General features: G+C 42.1%; 2 protein-coding genes across 5 annotated transcripts in view; both read left to right on the top strand.

Moving 5' to 3' along the window:
* LOC131194859 (cysteine-rich protein 2) overlaps nucleotides 1-20,089 on the top strand; it is a 270,743-nt gene that overhangs the window by 215,659 nt on the left and 34,995 nt on the right. For all 3 annotated transcript variants that reach the window (XM_058176396.1, XM_058176398.1, XM_058176395.1), the window contains exons 3-5: nucleotides 4,959-5,016; nucleotides 6,476-6,613; nucleotides 11,034-11,102. In XM_058176396.1, the coding sequence (XP_058032379.1) occupies nucleotides 4,959-5,016; nucleotides 6,476-6,613; nucleotides 11,034-11,102 (265 nt within the window). The remainder of the gene's footprint in view (nucleotides 1-4,958; nucleotides 5,017-6,475; nucleotides 6,614-11,033; nucleotides 11,103-20,089) is intronic.
* Nucleotides 1-20,089, top strand: part of LOC131194853 (uncharacterized) — a 268,449-nt gene that overhangs the window by 142,331 nt on the left and 106,029 nt on the right. The window lies entirely within an intron of this gene.

Raw genomic sequence — 20,089 nt, forward strand, 5'->3', positions numbered from 1 at the left:
TAGATCTCTCAGCGGCTTTTGATACCATCGACCATGGTATCTTGCTGCACCGGTTGGAGGGGTTGGGAGTGGGAGGCACCGTTTATCGGTGGTTCTCCTCCTATCTCTCCGACCGGTCGCAGACGGTGTTGACAGGGGGGCAGAGGTCGACCGTGAGGCGCCTTACTTGTGGGGTGCCTCAGGGGTCGATTCTCTCGCCCCTCCTGTTCAACATCTACATAAAGCCGCTGGGTGAGGTCATCAGTGGTTTCGGGGTGAGTTATCATCTGTATGCTGATGACACTCAGCTGTACTTTTCCATCCCGGACCACCCCAACGAAGCTGTCGAAGTGCTGGAAGCCGTACGGGTCTGGATGGGGAGAAACAGACTCAAGCTCAATCCCTCCAAGACGGAGTGGCTGTGGATGCCGGCACCCCGGTACAGTCAGCTGCAGCCGCAGCTGGCTGTGGGGGGCGAATTATTGGCCCCAACGGAGAGGGTGCGCAATTTGGGTGTCCTCTTGGATGGGCGGCTGTCGTTTGACGATCATTTGGCGGCCGTCTCCAAGAGGGCCTTCCACCAAGTACGCTTGGTGCGCCAGTTGCGCCCCTTCCTTGACCGGGATGCCTTATGCACGGTCACTCATGCCCTTGTCACTTCCCGCCTAGACTATTGCAATGCTCTCTACATGGGGCTGCCCTTGAGGTGCACCCGGAGGCTGCAGCTAGTCCAGAATGCAGCTGCGCGGGTAATAGTGGGAGCAACTCGTTGCTCCCATGTAACACCAATCCTGTGCAGCTTGCACTGGCTTCCTGTAGTCTTTCGGGTGCGCTTCAAGATTCTGGTTACCACCTTTAAAGCGTTCCATGGCTTAGGACCTGGGTACTTATGGGACCGCCTGCTGTTACCTTTTGCCTCCCACCGACCCGTACGCTCACACAGAGAGGGCCTTCTCAGGGTGCCGTCCGCCAAGCAATGTCAGTTGGCGGCCCCCAGGGGGAGGGCCTTCTCTGTTGGAGCTCCTACGCTTTGGAATGAACTTCCCCCTGGTTTACATCAAGTGCCTGATCTTCGGATTTTTCGCCGTGAGCTGAAAACGCACCTATTCATTCAAGCGGGACTGGATTAAAAATTTTATTGGGGTTATTTATATTTTAAAATTTTAAACTGTTTTAAATTCTCGGCCACATATAATATGTTTTTTTAATTTCTTTTAATCTGTATATACTGTATTTTTACTTGGCTGTACACCGCCCTGAGTCCTTCGGGAGAAGGGTGGTATAAAAATCAAAATAAATAAATAAATAAATAAATAATGAGAATGAACTGATTGCAACGAAGTAAAGCAAATTCTGAATAATAGTTGTGTCTTACACATACATGTTCCCACATAAATCCCTCCTTCCCCCAAAGGTCAGGCAGTTGTGTCCAATCCACTTCTCCCTTCAGATGGTTTCATTTCTCTGCTATGCATGAATCGTTGGCTGCGATGATTATCAGCCCGCTTCTTAGATTTTGAATTCATTAACCTCCTCCCCCCATCTATGGCAGCTGAAACAGCTGGCCCATAATTAAAGATACATTACCCCTTTCCCATGTCTAGCACTAAAGACAGCAATAAAACAATTACCGTATATACTCGAGTATAAGCCGACCCGAATATAAGCCGAGGTACCTAATTTTACCACAAAAAACTGGGAAAAACTATTGACTCGAGTATAAGCCTAGGGTGGGAAATGAGGCAGCTACTGGTCAATGTAAAAAATAAAGATAGAGCCAAGTAAAATAACATGAATATTTATTTGAATATTTATTTTTATACTTGATACTTAAATCTTGTTTGTTTGGATAATGCTTGCAGCTGCCTTCCAAAAGTAGGAAGAGGCTTCTATTAATTAAATACAGTTAATATACTCACCTGCTGTATTATAAATAGATTTCACCTTTTGTCATAGTAAAATAGAGTTTGGTGGCAACTTCTTCAGTAGTTTTTGAAAGCTTTCAGATACAAACAAATGTCTCCCAATGCAATGTACTTTATGTCTTGTAAGTAATTTAGACTTTGTACCTACCTACCAGGCATAATTCCTACGAGATATAATAAAAATAGTCGGTTTGGTCTAAAGGGTACCATGCTAGAAAGCCAGAGACCATGAGTTCTGACCTTGGGCTAATCATACTCCTTCAGCCATATTCGCCTCAGAGTGTGGTGGTTGTAGGGAGGAAAATGTCTGCTGGATACGTTTGCCATCATGAGTTATTTGTATAAGTAATTCAGATGGCAAAGCACAGGCATATTTTTTAACTTCTATTATTTGAGCAAATCAATTAGATGGCTCTATAAGTTGAATGTTATCTAATGTAAATTCAGAAGAAAACTGATATTAGGCTATTCCAGTATTCAGAAGAAAACTGATATTAGGCTATTCAACCATTCACTTGTATCTTTTTTTCTAATTGGATGGCTCCTACTATCATCAATCTTGGTATCTTTCTGGCTTGCCCTCAAGGGTTGGGAGTGGGGAGCATTATATATTGTAGAGTTCTCCTTCTGCATCATGGCCTTGCTCTCCTCGGACGCCGCCTTCTTGAAAGCCTCCTGACGTGGTGGTTGCCTCCGCCGCCACTGCTACCGAGCATCTTCTTCCCGCCTGCCGCGAGGAAACCATTTAAAAGCCCAGCTTCTGAAGCACGGAGGGAGAAGAAAGAAAGCCCTGGCGGTGCAGTGAGAGGGCGGGGCGGGGGAGCCGCCATCCTTCTCGGCCGACGCTTTCACCGTTCGGCTGGACTGGGACCGGCTTGGCTCGGGTCCGCGCGGCGGGGCGGGGGAGCCGCCAGCCTTCTCAGCTGAGGGAGGGAGGGTTTCCCCGACATGCCGAGCGCCGCTCCGCTTTCACCGTTCGGCTGGACTGGGACCGGCTTGGCTCAGGTCCGCAGTAACTCCCGCCAGGCTGTGCCGCGAGGAAACCATTTAAAAGCCCAGCTTCTGAAGCACGGAGGGAGAAGAAAGAAAGCTCTGGCGGTGCAGTGAGAGGGCGGGGCGGGGGAGCCGCCAGCCTTCTCGGCCGACGCTTTCACCGTTCGGCTGGACTGGGACCGGCTTGGCTCGGGTCCATGCGGCGGGGCGGGGGAGCCGCCAGCCTTCTCGGCTGAGGGAGGGAGGGTTTCCCCGACATGCCGAGCGCCGCTCCGCTTTCACCGTTCGGCTGGACTGGGACCGGCTTGGCTCGGGTCCGCGCGGCAGGGCGGGGGAGCCGCCAGCCTTCTCGGCTGAGGGAGGGAGGGTTTCCCCGACATGCCGAGCGCCGCTCCGCTTTCACCGTTCGGCTGGACTGGGACCGGCTTGGCTCGGGTCCGCGCGGCGAACTGCTCAGCCTTGGGCAAATCCCGCCGGACGATCTCGCCGCCTCTTTGGCGTCTCCTGTGCGGGGTTCCCGAAGTACATCGAGACGTAGACTCGAGTATAAGCCGAGGGGGCGCTTTTCAGCACAAAAAACGTGCTGAAAAACTCGGCTTATACTCGAGTATATACGGTAGCTGAGCAATAAAACAATAAAAGCAGCATGCGGGGGCTCTACATTGAGACCGATAGCTTCAGTGCCACCAAAGCCCATAGTACTGGAAGGGAGATCCATTATGAAGTAAAGCAGATTCTAGATTCTAGGCTGTTAATACAATTGCAATATTTAGTGCAAAGGAAAGGATATCCTTTATCAGAGGCCACTTGGAGAGAGCAAACACACTAGTAAAGAAATTCCATGATAAGAACCCTCAAAACCCTCAATGAATTCCATGATAAGAACCCTCAAAAACTCAATGAATCAATCAATGGGAGGGGGAGTGACTGAAAAGGGATTTAATGGTTGTTTGTGATTCATATCTTATAGATGCTCTTTTTTATGTAAGGGGAGCCAATTGTCAGCTCTCAAAACGACTTTAGATGAAGCCATATATTCTTTTGCTTCTTTCTTAGTTGCCATACTTATGGGGAAGAGGGATTTATGGAATGTAGAATGTTTTCCTCCAATGTGTCAGACATGACGATAAGGCTCCTGCAAACCAAGGCCAAATCAGCATGCCCTAAGCAAGAAAGAGTGCTGAGAAGTTCATTACCTGCTTGGATGGCTAATGTGACCTGTGACACGAGAGGGGTGGACAGTATCTATTCTTTATTTATTCCAAAAACATGGGAATTATTCAGTGTTGGTTTCACCTTTGACAGTACTGATATGATGTACCCAATAAACCAGATTTTTGAGGAAGCCAAGGCCTCAGAGTCTTGAATTTGTTGGGAGCATTACTCGGAACCATAACAAGGACCTGCCCCAGCTGATCCCTCAGGAAAGCAAAACTCTTGACTCCATTGGATTGAATCAAAGGAACTTTTACTGAGAGAAAACTGGTTGCAATAAAATTGGGCGGAATCTAAAGGTCCATGCAACACACAAAGCAATTCTTCTATTTCCCCAACCTCAACCCCCCTTGTAATGCTGCAAGGTTGTTTTGAGAATGCTGAGGTGCTAGGCAGATAACATTTACTCAGGGCACAATGGCCTTGGGACTAGGCTGGAACAGGCTGGGAGGGAGTCCTCTCCATCTCCAAAGACAGTCCCCCTCCCTAATTTCCAAGCTACAGCAAAAGCATGTGAAAAATGCCGGCCTAACCCTAACCCCATCCAATAGAATGGCAGGATACAATGGTGGACCTGACATTTTTGTTTTTCTACAGTGATTTGTTGTTTTTAAATGTTACAAGAGTCATCCTATTCTGAATGAAAGAGTAGATAACATTTTAAAGCAAGGAATTGAAATGCTAGACTTTTTAAAGTGCCCATAATCCTTAAATGCTGAGGTCCTAGTGTAATATGTAGGACCCTCAGGTTTTGATCTAGTGTTGAATGAAATGAAGCATTTGCCTGAAGCAATTTATAACTTCCAATATCTTTGTAATCTAATTCTTGGCATTTTTCTATTTTAGCATGACAGGAAGCCTTACTGTCACAAACCTTGTTATGCAACACTATTTGGACCAAAAGGTATGTGTCCCTTCCTGGTAAGTTGGCAATTTAGCTCAGTATTAGTAAATTGCAGTCATTCTTTCTTCTTTTCATCTCTCAACTTCTTGTTCTGAACTAAGTTCTTTAAACCAGCCAAAGGTGTCTAGTTTTATGTCGCTGGAAAATTGTAGTCCTCTCTGTTGTTGCAAAATTTGAATGTTTATGATATGCCCTATGTCTGATTTAGTGTTTAATGAACAAAACAGTGCAGACAAAATCATACAAGAAAAGTATTGTGAGAAGTGGCAATATAGAATAAAGGCATAAGGAAAGAAAGAAAGAGGGAGTATTCTGATTTTTTCCCCTTCTGCCACTTTTTCTGATAGAACTGCCCCAGTCTTCTCCCTCCCATAATGTTCTAAATGTTTTCCCCCCCACAAATGCACATGAAATATTTTTGCCATTGTGCTAAGATAAAGGGAGCAGTTTACCTTCTGGTTACCTCCAATGTATGAATTAAATGAAAAGTTAAAGGACTTTATTTCTTACAGTGACAAAATATTATTTCAAGGTAGTTATGTTATTAAAAGACAGGCAACTTTATGGTGATAATCCTTAGATATTAATGGAGAACAATATCATCCACATTTCTTAAAAGCAGACTGCTTACTTTTATACAATAAGAGAATAGAGGGGTCATTGAAATCTTGGAAGAATAAACTATAATTGCTGAAAAGGACATTTTTATCTCCCACCCCATCTCCACTGTCACATCAATTATGATTATAGACAGAAAATTTTTTTATGATTGCAAAGCTGTTGGTTACTACAATACAAAAAAAGGTTTAGATTTTAGAAAGAATGCAGAGAAGAGCAACAAAGATGACCAGAGGACTGGACATTAAGGTATACAATGAATGATTGTGGGAACTGGGTATGTCTAGCATATCAAAGAGAAGATTATGGTTGATATGATAGCAGTCCTCCAATATTTAAGGGACTGTCACAGAGAAGAGGGGATCAATCTATTCTCCAAAGCATCTGAGGGCAGGATAAAAAGTCACAAATGGAATCAAAGAGAAACTAATACCTTGCCTCCAGAAATTGTGGATGTTCCATTACTGGGGGTTTTCAAAAAAAAAATGGACAACCATTTGTCCAAAATAGTATAGGATCTCCTGCTTAAGCAGGGGGTTGGACTAGAAGAACACCAAGAACCCTTTCGGCTCTGTTCTGTATTGTATTCTGTTTCCTAATTCTGTATTAGGAAACAGAGAAAAAGGATTAACGCTGAGAAGTAAAAGGAAGGTTTTGGCAGGGAAAGAGAGATTTCTTTAATCTGTGAGATTAAAGAAATGATGTAAGCCATTGACTAAAAGAAGAATAATTAACATTGCTCGTGATCTCACTTGATTTCATCAAAATATGGGAATATGGCTGATAGCTTCTGGCATCAGAAGCTTTTAATATTAGATTTATTTTCCTGTTCAATTTTCAGGTGTAAATATTGGAGGAGCAGGATCCTATATTTATGATAAGCCTCCTTCTGAAGGACAGCTTGTACCAGGCCCTATTGAGCATGCATCCAAAATGGAAGAAAAGAAAATGAACATTGCACCAAAAGGACCTAGTAAAGGTAAACAGTGAAATAGAAGCCTGAAAATGCTTTAGTCTCAGATCTATCATAGTATTACAATCCAACTCATGTTCTCTTTCTGTGTGTTACAGTGTTGTGTGTACGCTCAAAAGAGGCAATACTTGTAATGCATCACTGGGATGCTGCTTTTATCATTCTGAATCTGCCAGCAAGATCTTGTAGAATCAAGAGAACAACTGATAACCAAGGGATATAATTATCAATGCTTTCTTCTTTAGTTACTGGAAAATTTTAAAGATAGCATAATTTTTGGTATGAACATTGTAAGACTGACTTTTAAACAGAATTGTATACAAATCATGAACATGTGATTGCTAAAATGTATAAACTTTTACTGAAATTTGAAACAGAAGAATAAATTAATATATATAATAAAATGAGATAAAATTTCAGGTTATAATATACAGTTAAAAATATACGGTTGAAAGGACTGAAATGGTATGTTATAACCTTAAAGATAATTTTTGCAAAATGATGTATATGACACACGAAAATATAAAGGTATTTTAAATTTATATTGGAAATGTGAAGTTCAAAAAGGACCATTTTATCATGTTTGGTGGATGTGCAAAAAATCTAGAAAATTTTGGATTCAAAAACAGAGTGAGTCAGAGGATTTTAAAATTAACATTCAAATGAAATCAGAACTTTGGGGAGTGATGTATAAGCAGTTGGGAAAAAAATCACTGTTTTATATAGATTATTAATATAGATTATTGATGCACAAAGATGAAAAGATTTGACAATATCTCTGACAGAGAAAAGGGTTGATGAAGAAGACAGAACTCACTGAAATGGCCAAGCTGATTTGTTTGATTTGCAAAAAGACAACATCTACCTTTATTGGTGACTGGAAACCCCTTATGACTTTTGATATAAAAACAAAAATAATGCACTTATGATTTTGATTATTAGGTAGAATATAGAATGAGAAAGTCACAATATAACTTTAGATAGACAAGTTAATTTATAATCGTACTTCTTTACTGCTGTAAAGAAAATTGGAAGCCACTTTATTTTTTTTCTTTTTGATTTTTCTGCTACATTTTTTCTTTTTGCACGTTTAAATTTTCTTTCTCTTTTTCCTTTTTTTCTTTTCCTGTATTTTAATTTGTATTAGTCTTATTCTTGTGTTTAAAATAACACTATGGAAAATAGCAAACTCTTGCAAATGTTGAAAGATGCCTATACATCTGCTTTTTCTTTTTGGGCATTCTTTTGTGAAGGATGGGAAAATGGTTTGTTCAGTTGAGATTTACTTCTAAATCTCTGCTTCCTCCATCTTTGTTTTCTGATCCTTGTAATATCTTACAGAACAGTTGTTTCTGGAAAGCAGAAATAGACAGCATCACTCTTTATGAATTCCTTGTGCACTTTGAAAAAACATGTTTTTCTGCTTCACTTTCAAAGTATACTCTCCCATATTATATGGGACAGTATACTTATACCTTGTATAAGAATTATAGATATTATACCTTGAGCACTCCTATGTATTTCAGATAGAACATTCAGTTTATTGCAGGGTTACACATAAGATTATGGAGGAGTTCAAAGTGTTGAAAAGGGCCAAAAGACTACTAAAGGAAAATAGAGTGAATCTGACCCAGCACTGATTAGAGCTGCTATGAAGGCCTACCTTGTGATAGTACAGTAAGAGAGGCGAAATGCTAATATTTCTCTGCACTTATTGCATCTGCAGAGTATCTCACAGTGCCCCTGTTCAGCGTCACCCAGTCCCTCCTCGGAAGGAGGGCTTGGTCAATCATCTCGGATATCAGATGAGTTTGTGGGACACCTGTCAGATAAAATGCTTGGATCTGCTCTCAGTTGGAGATGAAGCTGGAGCAGGTCCAGTAGAAATGCCTGGGGAATGGATTTACCCAGTTAGCTGGGAGCAGTTTGAACCTATTGTACAACCGCTTGTTTATTAGATCTATGTCCCTCCTGGTTAGTGAAAATTTTCAGGATGGTGACACTTGGTCAGTTCTGATAATGATTAATGCGTCATTACATTTAGGGGATGTCCCCAGCACCCTTATGGAGGATTTGGTTTGCTCCCTCGTTAAGAAACCATCTTTAGACTCCACTTCTTTAACAATTCCAGTTCACTCTCCCATCTTTAGGGAAGGTGGTGGAGAAAGTGATTGCATTGCAGCTCCAAAGAGCCCTGGATGAAACAGATTATCTAGACCCCTTTCAGTTAAGTTTTAGGTCCAGTTATGGTACAGAAATGTATTGGTTACACTTGTCACTGATCTCTGGAGAAACTAGGATGGGGGTAGTGGATCCATCCTTACTCTCCTTGACGTCTCTCCAGCTTCCAATACCATCACCCATGGTATCTTTTTGGGCTGCCTGCGGCATTTGGGACTGGGTGGCACTGGCACAATGTTGAGCTCGTTCAATTCCTTTCTCCAAGGCCAGTTCCAATTAGTGTTCCTAAAAAGCAAGAAGTCCAACACAGAGCTGCTCCTCTGTGGGAAATGCACGGCTTGGAACTCTCTCCACTTCTTTTTAACCTCTACATGAAACAACTAGGTAAGATTATCTGACAACATGCGATTGAAGTTTCATCAATATGCCAGTCATACCATACTGTATATCTCCGGCCTAGGAGGCCAGAATAATATCATGACTTCATTTTTGTGGTGCCTGGATGCTTTAGAAGCCTGGATGGGGACAATAGGCTTCAGATGAACCCTGATAAGATGAAGTGCTGTGTATATGCAGAGCCTCAGGATTCAAAGTTTTGATCACATCTTTAGTTCTGTCTGGAAGTGCATTATCCCAGACAAATCTGGTGCACAATTTGGGGGTCTCCTAGACTTGTAACTCCTGCTTGAGGAACAGAGGGTAGTCAAGGCTAGAAGAGCCTTTTGCACAACTTTGTATCATCTGCCAATTGTGCCTCTTCCTGGATCACAAGGCCCCGAGTGCATGATAATCCTTGATCATGATATCTGGATTACTGCAATGTACTCTACAGGGGACTGCCTTTAAAGAGGGTAGCTACAATTGGTTCAGAATGCAGTGGCATGCACAGGAAATCCTTAGGTTGGCATATGTAACACCACTGTTATGCAAATTGCACTGGAATTTTGCCTGGTGGAGCCTAGGAAAAGAGCCTTTCCTGCAGCAGTCCCTGCCTTTTGAAACATCCTGTCAGCCTTCTAAAGGTGCCTTAAGACCTAGCTCAGCCAGTTGGCATGGGGCCCTGACAGATGCTTTAGGCTGGAGGTAGCTGGTGTAATGATAGAAGACACCACCCCTGCTCCACATTATCCTTTGGTTTTTAGTCTATTTAATTCTTGTAATTTTAATTGCTCCTATATTTATATTTGTTTTATACTTCTATTTTTATTTCCTTGTAAACTGCCCATAACTGTTTTTTGCTACTTTTTAGAATTACTGTTGTGATGAATACTATAAAAGCAAAGGAGTACTTGCACCAGCCTTGTAAATAGAAGATAAATAGGAGATTGCCGATTCAAACTGAGCAGAAACATTATTACTCTTTTGAAGTCATTCTACCTTGAGTGACTGGAAAAATGATGAAATAATGCATTGCAGGACTTGTTTTAAAAAAATAACTACTAGGAAAAGACATTCAAGAAAAGATTTTTTTTAAAAAAATCTACATTTTGAACCAACAGCCTTATTTTTATTAGTGTTATAATTATATTACTAAAAGGGACATGGTGGCTCAGTGGCTAAGATGCTGAGCTTGTTGATCGAAAGGTTGGCAGTTCAGCGGTTCGAATCCCTAGTGCCGCATAACGTGGTTAGCTCCAATTACTTGTCCCAGCTTCTGCCAACCTAGCAGTTTGAAGGCACGTAAAAAATGCAAGTAGATTAATAGGGACCATGTTTGGTGGGAAGGTAACAGTGTTCCATGCACCTTTGGTGTTTAGTCATGCTGGCCACATGACCATGGAGACGTCTTCTGACAGCTCTGGCTCTTCGGCTTTGAAACCGAGATGAGCACCATCCCCTAGAATTGGGACTAGCATATATGTGTGAGAGGAAACTTTACCTTTACCTAATTATATTATTGTACATTCATGAGAAGTACAACTCTAAAAATCTTACTGTCTTACTTTTGGGGAAACATGGGTATTTAGGATCTGGGTAGCACGGAACAACGATCTATGTGTAATGCATACGTGATTGAAATCTTGCTTAGAATATTAAGTAATTAATCTAGCCACTTAACTCTTCTGTGATATTCCAGTTTTGTTTCTTAATACCAGGGTAATTCTGCTTTTTTACTTTTCCACAAAAGATGCAAGTGGATTCAGGGCATCAATATCAGGTTCAGAGTATATTTCCAAAGAGAACTAATACAGGTTATCAAAATTTTGCTTGTGTGTGTAATTAAATGCATTCTTATCTGTTTCAGCCTCCAGCATTACTACGTTCACTGGAGAGCCCAATGTCTGTCCACGCTGCTCCAAGAAAGTCTATTTTGGTGAGTTTTGTAAAGATCTCCTGTTTGCATTGGACCTGAACTATCTTTATCTCACAAGTACAGAGGATCTTGCAGTTCAATGAAAGAAACACACTTCATCTGGAAATGGTAGCTTTTTAAAAAAGGAATTATCCTAATTTTATTGTGGAAAATACAAAGTATTGTTTTTTTATACATATGAGAAATTTAAGATCATTACTGTTCTCTGTGATGTACCATAGCAATATAACATTCCAGCCACATTCACATTGTGTCAGGAATGCCTCCCTTCAATACTCAAGAAATAAAAACCCCAACTCCATTGTTTGTAGAGAAAGGTACTTTTACTGAGTATGAACTGAAATCAAACAAAGTGAAAGCAAGCTCTGAGGTATTTGGCGCAGAATACACATATAAGAAATATGCCTCAAGCCCTTCTCCCTGTAGTCCAGTCAGTCTTGTCCAATCCACGTCCCCCCAGGTGGCACGTGGGGTGCATCTTCAGATGGTTTCATCCTTCTGGCATGCATGGGCCATTAACCTTGACTGTTATCAGCCCGCCTTCCAACTGCCTAACACTTTCAAAGAAGCCTGTACATTTTAAAGTTTCATTTCTCTTCCAGCACTGTTTTCCCCCCTCCCCCTGTTACCATGACAGCCGTAGCAAGCTGGGTAATAAAAGCCCAAATCGGCAGGGTAATAAAAGCCCAATCCAGCAGACAGTATAAAGTTAGAAAACAATAAAGGTGTAACAATAAACTGGTAGCGAGCAGGAGGCTGATACATTGTTACTTTGCCCTAATGCCATCCCACCCCAGCCTGTCCCAGAACTGGTATAAAATCATGCTGTTCTAAATCGTGCTTTCCCCCCAAATACACTCTTACTGGACACCAGAATGGGCTAGGCTGTGGTGCTATCCAAATACACACAATTCTAAAAGTTATGATTTGTGGTTTCGTTTGCTGAAACCCCAGCCCCCAGCTATTCATATGAAGAGTTTTCTGCAATCAGCATGCAGATGGCTGTGGTTATTCCATGTTGCCAAGATTGACTCGCAAGGCCACTCACACAGTGGTGGGTTGCTCCCAGTTCTGTCCAGTTCTATAGAACCGGTAGTAAAACCAGCAGGAGGCTCCGCCCACCCACCCCAACATCATCAAGAGGCTTATGCGCAGAAGCATGTGTGTGCACACTCCCATTGTATACCAGTAGTAAAGGTAAGTAAAACCCACCCCTGCACTCGCAACTTGACAAGAAGCTGGGGGGGAGGGGAGTAGGTATGATTGGATTATGTGGGAAGCTGGGAGGGAGAAGAGAAATTTACATGAGCAGTTTGCAGCTTGAGAAAATCTTGCAACCCCAAGGTTAGATTGTTTTCCCAAAACAAAATGCTAAACCTGGATTGGTGGACAGTGGACACTGGGTAGCTCAAGGAAGGAAAAGGTTTTTTTTACTACACTGCACTTCATGCTAAAATCCTTAGAACTGGCTTTGCTTTTTCTGTGCATTGGGTATTCTGTGCATTTTTTCTGTGCATTGGGTATTCTGTACATTGATCTGTCAGTAAAGTTTTTCTCTGGGTAACAAAAAAATAACCCAGGAGTTTCTTTTGCTGTACATGTCAATGGGGTAGTTAACAAATGCACTGCATTCTTTTCCCATCCTAAAGTTAATCAGTTTAATTTTTTTAATGAGAAATTTATGAGAAAAAGATAAACATCTTTGAATGATTGATATGTAGGTGGTTGCTATTGTGTATCAGGGTTGCCTCCGTCCAATTCTTAGGAAAGAAAAACCCTTGGTTCCATAGATTCAGAGAAAAAGTACTTTTACTAGGAGAGAACTGATTGCAACAATTTTCAGGCAAGATCTGAGGTAAAAGCACACAAAGCAGCAAATTGAAACAAACCGTAGAGCCCAACCACCCTGGTAGCTAGGCAACCAGAGGGCAAGCATCAGCCGGAAAATGCTTTGAGAAAGTCTTTGATTCAAGTGCATCATCTCTGTCTGCTGCATACCAAAGCTAGAAGAAACGATCTTGGAAAGATAAGCAAAGGCCAGACCGTATTGCAAAGCTGCAATGTAAAATTCTCCACTGACCCCTCCCCCCATTTCCACGGCAGCAAGCAGCAGACTGGCTGACATTCAGGCCCCCTAACAGATGCTTTATATATATAAATATACATATAAAATTTATACAAGTAAAACAAACAACACATCTCAACAAGGACAGTGATTCATTCAGTGTTCTGTCCTCCTTCGCCTCCGTCTGAGTGATGGCTTAATTAGCCGGCACTATCAGTTCTGGCAGCAGAATAGCCAGTGTCTGCCAAGTGCCTCCATTATCTTCCACGATGCTGGTGAGTCACCCAGAAACAAATTTCAGCTCTTTATCAGTCAGTGGATTTGCCTGTTACGAAGAGACACAGCAGCTCTCGCTGCCTTTTATATCCTGTGGGGTATGGCTCCATGACTCAGCACTTCCTAGGCCTGCCCCACCCCTGCTTCTGTTGTTCTGTTCTCTCCTGCCTACGAAACCTAGGGTCCAACCAAGCCTGATTGCCATCAGCTGGGTCTGAAGGCGTGGCCTGAGGGGGGGAAAGAGTCAGGGAACGGAGGCCTCGTTATCTCTTCCACCTGGCCTGCTTCTGGCTCCTGGAGCTGAGCCAGGGAAGCTGGTTCCCGTGAAGTAAGCCCTCTCACTTTCCAAGTCACTTTCTGGCAGGAGGGCCGGCTCGGGGGGCGCAGACACAACATTCAGAGTTTGTTGGGATATTTTTTTTGAAAGAACTGGAGGAGTTTAGGTGCAAGGACATGTTTAGCATCCACCCATTTGGACTGTGCATGAGGAAAATGTTTCCAGGCAATGAGGTATTGGACCCCCTCCCTCTATTTTTCCTGGAATCCAGAAAATCTCTAATTTCAAAATGCCGCTCTCCTTTGATTAGAGTGGCCACCGGAGGGGTGTCAGGTGCTGGGTGGAGGGAAGTTTTCAGGTTTCAATAAACTGTAGTGAAACACATTCTTAGGCAACTCCAGTTGTATAGTGACTGGTATAAGGCCCGGCCTGTCCCCCTTATTTAAAAAAGTAAAAACTCTTGAAACTTGACATTTCAAAAGGAACTTTTTATTGAATAGAGGTGATAGCAGGGTAAAAAGAAAGCAGACTCTCAGGGTCCTCAGTCTATGCAGTTAGAATAAAAAAATTAGAACCCCCTCCCAACAGTCCGATGTGGATTCAGCCAATCCACAGGTGCAAAGATGCTATTGTACTGGCCGTTCTGAGAAAGTGATAAGAGAACTTTCTCAGGGTTATCCTTCCGCTGGCTCTCGAGCAATTAAATCCACATGGCCTTCCCTCCCCTTACATTCCCCAAAAGATGAGAAAATGCCAGGCCACTTAGGCGGCAGGTTAGAGGGCATAAATCAGTGAATTGCAGGATATAGGATAGATCGGGGAGAAAGCCATAAAGTATGAATGCAATAATAAATGCAAGGGTCCCCTTCTTCTCCCTGGAGAAATGGCAGATTCATGGCTGGCCACAGTCTATAAAAGCCGTGTGGGCTTCCCCAGTGGTCTCTTCGCCGCTGGACAAATTGGGACAGCTGGCCTTTATGTGCAGCTTTGTGTGCAGTTCAGCAGCTCGGAGTCTTTTAAGGACTGCCCACACCAATTCACATGTTCCTCCCTCCCTTGTTTCAGTGTATATTAAAATGTCACCCAAAAGCACCAGCACTCCCTTGTACATCATCATGCAGCACCTCATTGATCAGTTGCATGAACACCACAAGGGCCCCCTGTAGACCGAAAGGAAGCACCCAGAATTGGAAACATCCCAGAGAGCAATTAAATGCAGTTTTCCATTCATTGGCCTCCTTGATCCGAACCCAGTAGTAAGCTTCCCGCAAGTCTAACTTGTGGAGATTTTTCCTTTGGCTAAATGTGCCAACATGCCCTTCATCAGGAGCAGTGGGTAGACATTTTCTATGCACACCGCATTTAGCCATCTATAGTCAATACATAGACAAAGAGTCCTATCTTTCTTCTCCCCGAACAATACAAGGGTTGCCACTTGTGACCTTGCTGGTTGAATAAATCCACATTTTAAGTTCTTGTCTATGAAGGTGCAATACTCTTGTAGCTTGCGTGGTGTCAGTGAGTAAAGTTTAGGCTTCAGGAGTTTAGCCCCAGGAAGAATTTCAATACTGAAGTCTGTGGGGCAATGGGGCGTGAGTGCATCAGAGTATTTCTCCCTAACACATCTCATAAATCCCAATACTCCTTCAGGATTCTGACTCACTGATTCAGTTCTACAGAACTGAACAGCTGCTGATTCAGTTCTACAGAGGAATTATTGAGTCTGTCATTTGCACCTCTATAACTGTCTGGTTCGGTTCTGCAACCCAACAAGAAAGACACAGACTTCAGAGGATAATTAGAACTGCAGAAAAAATAATAGCTACCAACCTACCTTCCATTGAGGACCTGTATACTGCACGAATCAAGAAGAGGGCCGTGAAAATATTTACAGACCCCTCGCATCCTGGATATAAACTGTTTCAACTCCTACCCTCAAAACGATGCTATAGAGCACTGCATACCAGAACAACTAGACACAAGAACAGTTTTTTCCCGAAGGCCATCACTCTGCTAAACAAATAATTCCCTCAACACTGTCAAACTATTTACTGAATCTGCGCTATTATTAATCTTCTCATAGTTCCCATCACCAATCTCTTTCCACTTATGACTGTATGACTGTAACTTGTTGCTGGCAATCCTTATGATTTATATTGATATACTGACCATCAATTGTGTTGTAAATGTTGTACCTTGATGAATGTATCTTTTCTTTTATGTACACTGAGAGCATATGCACCAAGAATTTGTGTGTCCAGTCACACTTGGCCAATAAAATTCTATTCTATTCTATTATTGGGTGTTCCCGAGCTCTATGCAAGCGTTTCCCAGGCTCTTGAACTCCCCCTAACCTGTTGTATCAGGAACAGAGCCTGGTCCAGCATGGCCTCCTCCAGGCTTCCCTCTGGGGGGGGGGTCTTCCCTGTGTCCCATGTCCCTCGCCAATCTGAGCCTGATGGGCTTCTCATTGAGGTCAAGCTCCTCTCGCCATTCTACCTCATCTCAAGCATGGTATAGTCTACAGGGGGAGCTGGCCATGGCTCCAGTTTTTCCAGCTCACTCCCATAGTTGGATATTGGATGCTTGGTCCCCACGATAGACTGCTGTCTCCAGGTTGACCATTAAAGATATTTGGAGAAATGGAAAAATCTACAGTTATCATTAATAGGAAAGATAGCAGTAATAAAGATGAACATATTACCGAGACTATTGTTCCTATTTCAAACAATACCAATAAAAGTGGAAAAGACATATTTTGAACATCTTAAGAAAATAGTAGGGAAATTTATATGGCAAGGGAAAAAAGTGAGAATTAAAACACAAGATGTGAGACTACGTGGAGGATTTGGACTACTCTATTGGGAACTATATTATCAGGCAGCAACGTTGACTTGGATAAGAATGGATAATTCTAAGAAACACAAGACTATGAACTTTGGAAGGTCATGATCTACAATTGGGATGGCATGCCTTTTTATGGTATGTTAGAAGTAAGACGCATATGTTCATTTGCAAATAAGATGGATGAAATATTCCTCTTAAACAAATACTATTCTGATTTTCACAACTCAGCAGTCCTATGCTTCTCTGAAACCTGGTTAAATGAATCAATTGAAGATAGCAGCCTGTATATTCCAGGGTTTCAGATTATACGATCAGACAGAATTACAGAAGCATCTGGTAAAATGAAGGGTGAAGGTTTATGCCTATATATTAACATCAGCTGGTGTCAAGATTTATCTGTAATTTACAAATTCTGCGACAACAATTTAGAGACTTTAATTATCAACTGCAAACCATACTATTCGCCTCGTGAATTTTCCTCATTTCTTCGAATTGCTGTTTATGTACCACCTCAAGCCTGTGTAAACAAGGCACTACGAACTCTAGCTGACCAAATCATGGAGGCTGAAGTCAAATACCCTGATTCACTGGCCATTATTTTGTGAGATCTTAACAAAGCAAACTTAAGGAAAGAGCTACCAAAATACTTTCAGCATGTCAATTGTCCCACTAGAGGCAATAATACTTTAGACCATTGCTACACAACACTAAAAGATGCTTATCGGTCTTTACCACGTGCAGCTGTAGGACACTCTGATCATTGCTTGATTCACCTTGTACCTGCTTGCAGGCAAAGACTTAAAACCACATAACCAACAATTAAATCAGTGAAGATCTAGATGGAGAAGTCAAAATTAAAGCTGCAGGCCTGCTTTGACTGCACTGATTGGAACATTTTTGAAGATACCTCTGCAGACCTGGATGAACTCACAGATACTGTAACATCGTATGTCAGCTTCTGTGAAGACCTATGTGTACTGACAAAGAACTTGCGAATATACAGTAACAACAAACCTTGGTTCACACCTAAACTTAAGCAGCTACGTCATTCCAAAGAGGAAGCCTACAGGAAAGGTGATAAAATGCTGTACAATCAGGCCAGAAATGTACTAACAAGGGAGATTAGAGCAGCAAAAAGAAGCTACTCTGAAAAGCTAAAGAATCAGTTTTCAGCAAATGAACCAGCAAACATGTGGAAAACTCTTAAAAATATCACCGGCTATGGCAAACCACCTTTCCAGGCTGAAGGTAATCAACAACTGGCAGATGACCTGAATGAGTTTTACTGCCGGTTTGAAAGGAAACTACAGCCACCTATCTCCATAACCCCCATCTCAGACACACCAACAACAGCCAGGCCTCCTAAAACTGACCCAATCCCATTGTGTTCACAACCTCTAGTGATCACAGAAAAGGAAGTGCAGGACCTATTTCACAGACAAAAGCCAGTTAAAGCTCCAGGCCCAGACAAGATAACTCCTTCTTGCTTAAAAGTCTGTGCTGATCAATTGGCCCCCATCTTCACCCATATCTTCAATAAATCACTAGAGATGTGCTATGTTCCTTCTTGCTTCAAACGCTCTACCATCATCCCAGTGCTGAAGAAGCCCACCATCAAGGAATTGAATGACTACAGACCAGTTGCTTTAACATCTGTAGTCATGAAAACCTTTGAAAGGCTAGTGCTTTCCTACTTGAAAACCATCACGGATCTGCTGTTAGACCCCTTGCAATTTGCATACCGAGCAAATAGATCAACAGATGATGCTGTTAATATGGCTCTGCACTACATCTTACAACATCTTGAATCTCCAAAGACCTATGTAAGGGTCCTTTTTGTAGACTCTAGTTCAGCATTCAATACCATTATTCCAGACACTCTTCTAACTAAGCTAAACCAGCTACAAGTACCTGAACAGACTTGTAAGTGGGTCACAAGCTTCCTAACAAAGATGAAGCAGCAGGTGAAGCTAAGCAGGATCACATCAGATACTTGTACAATTAGCCCAGGAGCCCACCAAGGTTGTGCGCTCTTCTCTTCTCCACTTCTCTTCTCTCTGTATACCAATGACTGCATCTCCAACGATCCATTTGTTAAACTGCTGAAGTTCGCAGATGACACAATAGTGATTGGTCTCATTCGAGACAATGACGAATCCGCATATAGACATGAGGTCGAACGACTAGCCTTGTGGTGCGACTGAAACAATCTGGAACTGAACACACTCAAAACTGTAGAAATGGTGGTAGACTTTAGGAGAAACCCTTCCATACTTCCACCTTTCACAATACCTGACAACACAGTATCATCAGTAGAAACCTTCAAATTTCTAGGTTCTATCATATCGCAAGATCTAAAATGGACAGTTAACATCAAAAACATCATCAAAAAAGGACAACAAAGACTGTTCTTTCTGCGCCAACTCAGAAAGCTCAAACTGCCCAAGGAACTACTGATCCAGTTCTACAGAGGAATTATTGAGTCTGTCATTTGCACCTCTATAACTGTCTGGTTTGGTTTGGTTCTGCAACCCAACAAGAAAGACACAGACTTCAAAGGATAATTAGAATTGCAGAAAAAATAATTGCTATCAACCTGCCTTCCATTGAGGACCTGTATACTGCACGAATCAAGAAGTGGGCCGTGAAAATATTTACAGATCCCTCACATCCTGGACATAAACTGTTTCAACTCCTACCATCAAAATGACGCTATAGAGCATTGCACAAGTATGATGTGAAACAGTTCAGACAAAGTTCACTTTTTTATTTGCTTAAACGCAGTAAAACAGCATCTTTGCCAGACTAAACTAGGGTTCTTAAGGAACTGGAAAACATGATCTCAGACCTACTACATAAAATCTTTCAAAGTTTCTGGAGCACTGGGGAAAGAGGATTGTAAAAGAGCCGATGTGCTTACAATTTACAAAAAGCAAAAAAAAGTGGATCCAGGAAAATACAGACCAATCAGCCTGACATCAATAGCTGGGAAAATCCTGAAAAAGATAATCAAGCAGCATATTTGTGAGCACCTAGAAACAAACAAGACTAACAAACAAAACTAGAAGCCACATGGGTTTGTCAAAAACAGATTATGCCAGACAAGCTTTAGTGTCTTCTTTAATTAAGTGACTTAACTAGTGGATCAAGGAAATGCTGTGGACATAGTTTACTTAGACTGCAGTAAGGCATTTGCCAAAGTAGATAGACCACAGCCTACTTTTTGGTAAAATAGAAAAATGTGAAATAGACAATACCACCACCAAATAGATTTGCAACTAGCTGACCATTGCACTCAGCATCTAGTCCTCAATGGAATTACATCTGTATGGAGAGAAACATGCAATTTTATACCTCAAGGTTCTGTCTTGGACCCAGCGCTGTTCAACTTCTCCCTAAATAGTTTAGATGAGGGGATAGAAGAAGAACTCATCAAATTTTCAGACAATACCAATATGGGAGCAATAGGTAGTACTTTGGAAGACAGACTCAAGATTCAGAAAGATCCAGACTTCCGGGTGG

This window comes from Ahaetulla prasina, chromosome 3 (assembly GCF_028640845.1).
Source record: "Ahaetulla prasina isolate Xishuangbanna chromosome 3, ASM2864084v1, whole genome shotgun sequence".
NCBI lineage: Eukaryota > Metazoa > Chordata > Lepidosauria > Squamata > Colubridae > Ahaetulla > Ahaetulla prasina.